The following is an 8,346-nucleotide window of genomic DNA, read 5'->3' as shown; positions in this document are numbered from 1 at the left end:
TAATAAAGTGCTGTTTTATTTTGTATTATGACATTTTTAATGTCTTGAGATCTACTGATAGTAAGATATCTTTTCAATTTCTGCTGCGTAAAATTGTTGAATCTCAAATCTGAAAAATAAACAATATGAGAAGTATGAAAAAAATTGTTGTATAAAACTTGAATTAGGAAGGATAAAAGGCAAATTTGGGTTTTTTTTAATTTGACAATGTTACTGTGAAATTCTCGATCACAATTTTCTACCTTGTAGTGGTACTAGATCACCAGAAAATAAAAGAAAATTTAACAGTGCGTGCAGAGACAATTTAATAATAAACTAGTGGGACGCATGGCATCGTGCTTCAAGGCAAATTGCTGGAACTTTCCGTACCGTAATTAAACATTCGAGGAATGAAAATAATCAATAATTGTTTTGAATAATTTTATTAACAACTTATGTGTACGTTTACAAAAGTCCATTTTTTCTATTTGATTTTTTTGATAATTTAGAAATTTTTTGATAATTTAAAAAAAAATTCTAAATTTTGATAATTTTTCGAAAATTAGAATTTTTTGAAACTTTAGATTTTTTTTGAAAATTTTGTTTTTTTTTTGAAAATTTTCAAAATTTTTAAATATTCTGTAAAAACATTTGTACCACACCGTCCTTAAGCAAAATGTGTTTTGAATTAATCTAATCGGATGATTCGTTCTCTCAAAAACTTCATAACCGTACAGCCTTTGCGATCTAATTGGTTCACAACGATATGAAACCTGAAGAAAATATAAAATTACACGTCCGCGAATTAAAAAGAATCAAATTCAATAATTATATGTTCATACATTTGTAGTATGTTATTGCCTTTAACTTTCCGTAGGGTAAGTTATAGTAATTATAAAAAATCGACATTGAAATCTTTACGTTTCAAGATCTGCTGCACATTTTGGCATAACTTAATAGAAAGTGGATGTATGTGCATGTGTTTGTATGGATACAAAGTTTTGTCCAAGATTTCGAGAGCACGTATCAATCGATTTGTATGATTCAAGAACCATTCGACTCCTATTGATTGGGAGAGTCGTGCTGATTAGTTTTTGGCAAAGACGGGTTTAGCCATAGTTCAATAAACATAAGTTTAGCTGTTTCGGAGATACAAAGCAAAGTGTGCAAAAAATGACAGTTTTTAAGAGAACGGAGCATTAGATTCGAATGGTTCAAACAACATTTTATTGGTATAGACGTAGTGAATAAGAATAATAGTGAATAAAATAGTGAAGGAGTAATTGAGAAGAAAGACAGGTTCAGCAGTCTCGGAGTTGCAGGAAAAAAAATTCATTTGGTGGTCTGAAATGATCATTACAAATCATTATTATTGATTCATATATAATAAAAAATATTGATATGAGATGTTAGGTAGGCAGGTGGACAGGTAGACAAGTAAACTACATGGTGCGCCATCAATATGTGGACAATGGAAACATTGAATAACTTTGACAGATGTCAAACGATTGTGTGCATAAAGACTTTTTGTAAAGGTTATTCCAATATAATTTCAGCCATGTATTGCTTTACACCCAAAGGACGTGCGTAAATAGTTTATTCTTGCGGCAAAAATTTTCCGGATTTCCGGTGTGATATCGAACGAAGTGGATATCGACTATTCAAGATCGCCCGATTTGACCGCACCAGACTTTTTCTTGTGGGGTTTTTTAAAAAGCAAAGTGTATGCTAATAAACCGAAGACTTTGGACGAGCTGAAGAACAACATTCCCGCTGAAATCGCTGCGATATCGTCCGAGATGCTGGCAAATGTCATGGAAAATTTCGAAAAAAGAGCAAAGTTTTGTTTACGCAATGAAAAGCGTCGTTCGATCGACGTTGTTTTTTGAACCTAACACCTAAAAAAATGTAAGGCTTCAAATTTGATAATAATAAAAGTTTTTTAAAATTCGTTGAAAATTGTTCAAGTTAGTCAACATTTCTATTGACCACATATAAATGACGCACCAGTTAGTAAACTGGCAGAGAAGTAGAAAGATAGACAGATAGACAGGTTGGCACGCAGAGAGGTAAACATGTAGACAGATAAAAAGGTAGAAAAGTAGGCAAGTAGGTAGGTAAACGGATGGACAGGTAGGCATTTACAAACTTAGATAGGTAGTTACTTAAACAGATAGACACTTAGAGGTAGATCATATAAAAATCAAATATTTACACATTTTGGGAAGTTTATGCAACATGCCTTAAGGCAAAACGCCACTTGCATCTAGTTTTTAAAGATTAGGTTTAGTAATTTCAATATTTTTGCATCAAGTAATCTTCAGAAACATTACATCCTGTAGGAATATGGCTCATATTTTAAATATCAACAGTCAAATATCAAAGCATATTAGTTTACACTTAAGAAAGATACCTGTCCACTCTTAGAGGTAGGTAGGTAAACAAGTATACCGGTAGGCAGGTAGATCATATACAAATCAGATTGAATGCATTTAATCAATAATAATTATTGTTGATTAAATTCATTATTACGCATATCGGAATGTGTATGCAATTTGCCCTAAGGCAAAATGCCACTTGCAACTAGTTAGTATAGTGTTTTCAAAATTAAAATGTATTATTGATGGTTTTATATTCAGAAATTCTTATGTTACTTAACATAATATTTATGTTATTTTCATTTTCCAATTTTCTCGTTATTTGCATGAACTATATTAGGCTTTTGAAAACTTCGAAAAGTTGTTAGTATTTAGACAGATAATTTTTAATCTATTCAAAATTATTCTTTTGTTTGGAAAAAAATTAAATTCTTCCGTATTAGTATTGAACTCTTTGATCAATAACGTTTTTGTTGTAACCAATTGAAATCAAACGGGCAAGCATAAATAAATGAAGTAAATAAATAATAAAAAAAATATGTGGCTTCTTATTTATTCTTTTATTCGAATTTGCTTTCATTCAAAATCTGTTATAATAAATAAAATAATAAGTAAATAAATAATAAAAAATATGTGGCTTTCATTCAAAATCTGTTGAAACATGCGTTGTATTATCATCAATATTACTTTAAGTGTCAATAACATAAGTGGTTGTTGGAATAGTTTGATTCCTTTCGCCATCGCACAAATGAAATAGCTCTATTTGTCCCGGTCTCAGTTGATAGGCATCTATTTCCTCCGGACATAATCTATTTAGTGTTGATTTATCAGTTGTAATGCGTGAAATAGTTACTCTTTTAATATGAACTTGGCTATTTTTGGTAATACTTAATGAGTTTCCTTCATAGTTCCATTTAAATCTAGCAGAATTTATGTAATCTATAGACGAAGGTGGTTGAGACCATCCAACGTATGTGTAATTCTCTAGGCATGAATCAATCTTTGTATAAAATCTGAATTCATTTAGAATCATATTGGTTACAAGGTCACCAGTCATCAAATTAACATCAAAATATCCCATAATTTGAGTAGGGTTTCTGGCTTCAGAAACAAAACTAATTTTAAATTTATACAAATCCAAACAATATGTTCCCGATGAGCCCGTCCTAAAGTAGTACTTTGTAGAACAGGGTAAATGAAATAAAGATTCGTTAAAAGGAGTGTTCAATCCAAGTTCAGTGCATGAGGGAGACGTGTTTAAATCACAAGACGTGCAGCTACCTCTTAAAAACATGGTGTAGTTTATTACAGTGAAATCCTATATGATTACAATTTGAATTTGCTATAGATTCAATATAATATTTAAATAATCGTTTGTGAGAACATCCCGGATATATCTGTCCTTCTTTTAGAGAATCCCTCGTCAGTTTCAAGATATGTGGATATTTTTTAGACACGTTGCATCCAGGTTGGGAATAACCGTTGTTTGGGTAAAAATCGACATGGCCGATGGCTTCCATAATACCTTGGCCATTGGGTTCCGCATCTGTATGAATAACTTCTACATAAGTAGCGTCTCCTATATCTAATCTTACTTTTTTGGGCATTCTTTCGAAATAAGGTCCGCTGGGATCAAGACCAGTGATTTTTCCTATAGTTTTATATCCATTTTCCTTAATAGCTGTAAAAATTAATATTATATTATTAATTGACGTATTGAATTCACGTAATTGGAAAATATATTCAAGAACTTAAGCACTAATTTAATATCAAGCCAAAATTTAAATTGTATACATTATCAAATTGCCAATCATATTACTTTTTGTTATTTTTTATATATCCACAATTTTAAATGCGCAATTTATGATTTTCGATGCTATAGAGAAGAGCGGGGCTTGAATATTTGCGGGTAAAAAAGTTCACTAGCACTATCTCAAAAACAAGTCAAGTTAAGAATTTTTTAGCAACGATATTTGAAAGAAAAGGGAAAAAGATGTATTTGAAAATCTATAACAAAAGTATTTTATTTTGTTGTTAGTTTTCTTGATTGTGAGCACTATTGTTCTGTTTACGAGACCTTGATGTAACTTTTAGGTATACGTTATTTAATTGTTTTGTATGATCTATCGTTATTTTCAAGTTAGATTCAACAGTTTTTTATATAACGTTTATAAAAGCTTACATATGAATGAGGTAGAAAGAACCAATGAAACCTTTACCCTGGCAAACAATAAAAAATAGTAGGTATTAAACTAGGCCAAGTTAAAAATGCAATTCAAGATAAATTAATTAAATAGTTATTCCAACTACGATTATTTCTGATAAAATACTAGATTTTATTTAAGTTATTCACAGTGTTATCTCTGTAAAAAATTTACCCATGAAATTTATATGTTGCATTGGTTGAATTATTTTGTGGCTATTATTTTGCTATTGTTGTTTATTATTGGCTATTATTTTGTGAAATCCCTTTAAAATTAAAAATAAGACATCAAATCGTTTGCCCCCTGGTTGTCCCATTTTACGCCGCCTAAAAGGTAAAAGTTAAAAGTACTCTATAAAGCATTTATCATATAATTATAGGGTGAGGGTAAGGCTCAAAGATCCAATTCGACTTTGAGCAATTCATTTTAAATTTTAATAATTATTAGAAAAGTTTGAAAAGCTTTTTTGAATTTGATATTTTGTAAATTGTGTTTAAACTTAATTTACTTTTTTATTTACAAGCAAGCTTTTATGGAGTATATTTAAACAAAAAGCAGTTGAATCTAACTTAAAAATAACAATACTTTTTATAAATTTTTTAAATAATATAGACTTTAAATTATATTATGGTTTTGTAAACTACACAACAGTGGTGAACACTGTGGTGATCAAGAAAACTAACAACGAAAGAAAATATTTTGGTAAGAATTAAGGTGATGGCTGGCTATTCATCTAAAACAAACCTTTTTACCCGCGGTCTTTTGAGTACTACTCTGTGCTATAGAAAAAATATTTGGCCTAACCTTCGCCAACATAACCAGCTATATGAGCACCAACTCCGTGGCCTATTATATGCAGATGTGGAAATTCAAGTCCATAGTGATTGTGTAGCATTTCCACAAAATGTATAATTTCCAATGCTACAAGTCTATGGCTATGGCTTGAGTATACGGTGGTTCAGCACCCTCTTCCCAGTTGACAGATATTACATTTCCTGAATTTGGTACGTCGATTATTGCATGCGCTAAATGCTTAATTCAACCCGTAAAACCGCTACTTGTAAAATCGTGTATTATCATTCTGACTGGCATTCCGGTGACATAGGCAGAAATGTTAACAGTAGAAGGGACTGCCGACACCACTTCGATCAGCAAGGGCTGCTTCTCCTTAGGGCCCTCATGTGAGCCCTCTAGTTGACTATATAGCAAGAACTGGGTGTTGACCGTGTGCCTAGCTAGCGGGAGTTCGTTTACCGGACGATATAGTTTATGATACCACTCAGGGCCGTAACTAACACATCCTAGGCTTAAATAACATGTTTCGATTTCAATTGTACGCTCTGTCGTATTGAATCGATATAAATGTCCAGTTGGTAGGATGCCCATTATGGCACAAAAAAACACAAGACGCATGTGCTCATTCATTATAATTTTGTATAACTGGATAAATAGTTTGGTACGATTTAAACAGTTTAATATAATTTTATAATAGAACTTAAACACTTAAAATACTAAAATCTTTAAACATTAAAAAATATTCAGAAACAGTAATAGAAAATATTGCAAAAAATGCGTTGTTCTTTTTTTAGAGTGAATTTGGCATGTCATTTGGCATCATAAAAAAACAAAATATTGTGACATTCATAATATTGAAAATTATTATATTTATTCAATTTGCAATGATCTTGAAGAAATTTTATGATTTTGGTCTAGTGGAATATTTCCCTACGGGGGAATAATAATCTTTATCTAGAGATGTCAAAAATTTCAAATACGGATACCGATCAGATGGATTTAGAGTGCTCCTCAACCAAAACGAAAACGGTATATACAAGTGCTAACAAGTACAAGAGGTCTAATACAGATATTGTTGAGCAAGATTCTTCACATCAGAATAAGGGCTCAGTTTCTCAAAATGATTTTAATCAAGATAAAGCATCCACCAGCAAGGATTCAAAATAGGTTGAAGTTAGAAACAAAAAAATTTAAAGAAATGTAAATGAAGAACTAACATGCAAGAAAACATCTTCAAATTCAATTTATGGCTAAACCCAACTCCCACCAGCAATATATATATATATATATATATATGAAGTTTTAGCTAATCCTAATACCGCAGACTCAAGTGATGAATGCAGTCCAGTTAACAGACAGCCGCCAATTTTTATACATGATGTACGTGATATCAAACCATTAGCTCAACTTTTAATAATAAAATTAAAAGAAATGGAAATAAGGAAATAAGGTCGACCAAATGAAATGTGTCCTTTGTGATGAAAATCACCCTGCTAACTATAATGCTGTCACGTCTATAAAGGGCACATTGAAAAAAAAACACTTCATTACGTCAGAAAACAACTAATATTCAAAATTTGAATCCATACACTACATTAAGACCAGGTGTAACTTACTCGAATATCACTAGAAACAACACAACTTTACTCAACAAACTCAGTAAACAATAGTAACTTTGAAAACAATACTAACAACAAATCTAATGACTTAACAGAACTTAAAAATATGATTGAAACATTGACAGAACAAATAAGCATAATGCATAATTTACTAACAACAATTTTACCTAATAAAAAAAATTTAATTGGGCAATCATGTTCATGAACTTAAGCATTTTTTGACTATCAAGGACGTTGACATTATGCTAATATCTGAGACGCATTATTCTGAGACAAATCACAATATTCGTTTTTCAAATTATCACACATATACCACAAAATACCCGGACGACAGACCTCACGGTGCCACAGCTATTATCGCCAAGTCAAACATCAAACATTATGAGACAGAACCTTTTTATACTGACTATATACAATCGATAAACGTTTCAATTGACCTAATGTCTCACAAAATTACAGTATCGGCAATCTATTGTCCGCCAAGGCACATAGTTACTGAAAATCAGTTCACAACATTTTTGCCTTGGAAATTTGTTCGTTGTGGGAGGTGATTATAACGCAAAGCACAAATTTTGGGGATCTGATCGGTAAGACTAATAACACCTAGAGGCCATGAATTGTATAATACAATAAATAGTAATAATCACCGGACATTTTCTACGGGTGAGTCCACATACTGGCCAACTGATTTGAACAAAATTCAAGATCTCCTCAATTTTTTTGTAGCCATAAATATTAAAAACTGTTGAAATAAATTCAAGCCTAGATCTCAGTTCTGATCATTTACCAGTATTTCTTAAACACTCCACACATACTGCAACCAACGTTAAGTGTTCGCTTACAAACAAATTTACCGATTGGCATCTTTTCCAAGAATACATCGAAAACAATCACAACTGTAATATTCTACTTTACAAATACACTAATTACAACTTTATAAATACACTAATTACAACATCTAAAATATCGACTCCTATTCTAAATCGTATTCACGGTTACTCTGTGGCCATAGATATTAAAAAAGTCATTGCAAAGAAAAGAAAATTAAGAAGAATTTAACAAACAACTAGATCACTAGAAGATAAAAGAAAATTTAACTCTGCGTGCAGAGACCTGAAAAATTTAATAATCTATCATATAAAAATAAGTCGCGTTTTCCTTCCTGACGATATAACTCCAGAACGCACGAACCGATTTCGACGATTTTGCATTCGTTGGAAAGATCTCGGGCTCCTTGAGGTTTATAGCAAAGAAAATTGAAGAAAGATTTCAACAGAAAAACTTTTTCTTTTTCACATACAGCACATTTTTGATACTTAGCACGTACTGCAAACTAATATTTTTTGTTCGACTGCCACTCATTTGTTTGAC

General features: G+C 31.4%; 1 protein-coding gene across 1 annotated transcript; it reads right to left on the bottom strand.

Moving 5' to 3' along the window:
* Window positions 1-3,045: 3,045 nt before the first annotated feature.
* On the bottom strand, window positions 3,046-5,947 carry LOC113381724 (pancreatic triacylglycerol lipase-like). Its single transcript, XM_026620455.1, has 4 exons — window positions 5,652-5,947; window positions 5,366-5,496; window positions 3,639-4,038; window positions 3,046-3,523 (listed from the first exon to the last, which is right to left on the bottom strand). Exons 1-4 carry the CDS (start codon window positions 5,945-5,947, stop codon window positions 3,046-3,048), a joined length of 1,305 nt encoding a protein of 434 aa, XP_026476240.1.
* Window positions 5,948-8,346: the final 2,399 nt, after the last annotated feature.

The sequence above is a fragment of the Ctenocephalides felis genome, unplaced genomic scaffold (assembly GCF_003426905.1).
Source record: "Ctenocephalides felis isolate EL2017-DRISC unplaced genomic scaffold, ASM342690v1 CF-g0.4_SCAFFOLD_03032, whole genome shotgun sequence".
NCBI classification, from domain to species: Eukaryota; Metazoa; Arthropoda; class Insecta; order Siphonaptera; family Pulicidae; genus Ctenocephalides; species Ctenocephalides felis.
This window is presented reverse-complemented; position numbering and strand designations above follow the sequence as displayed.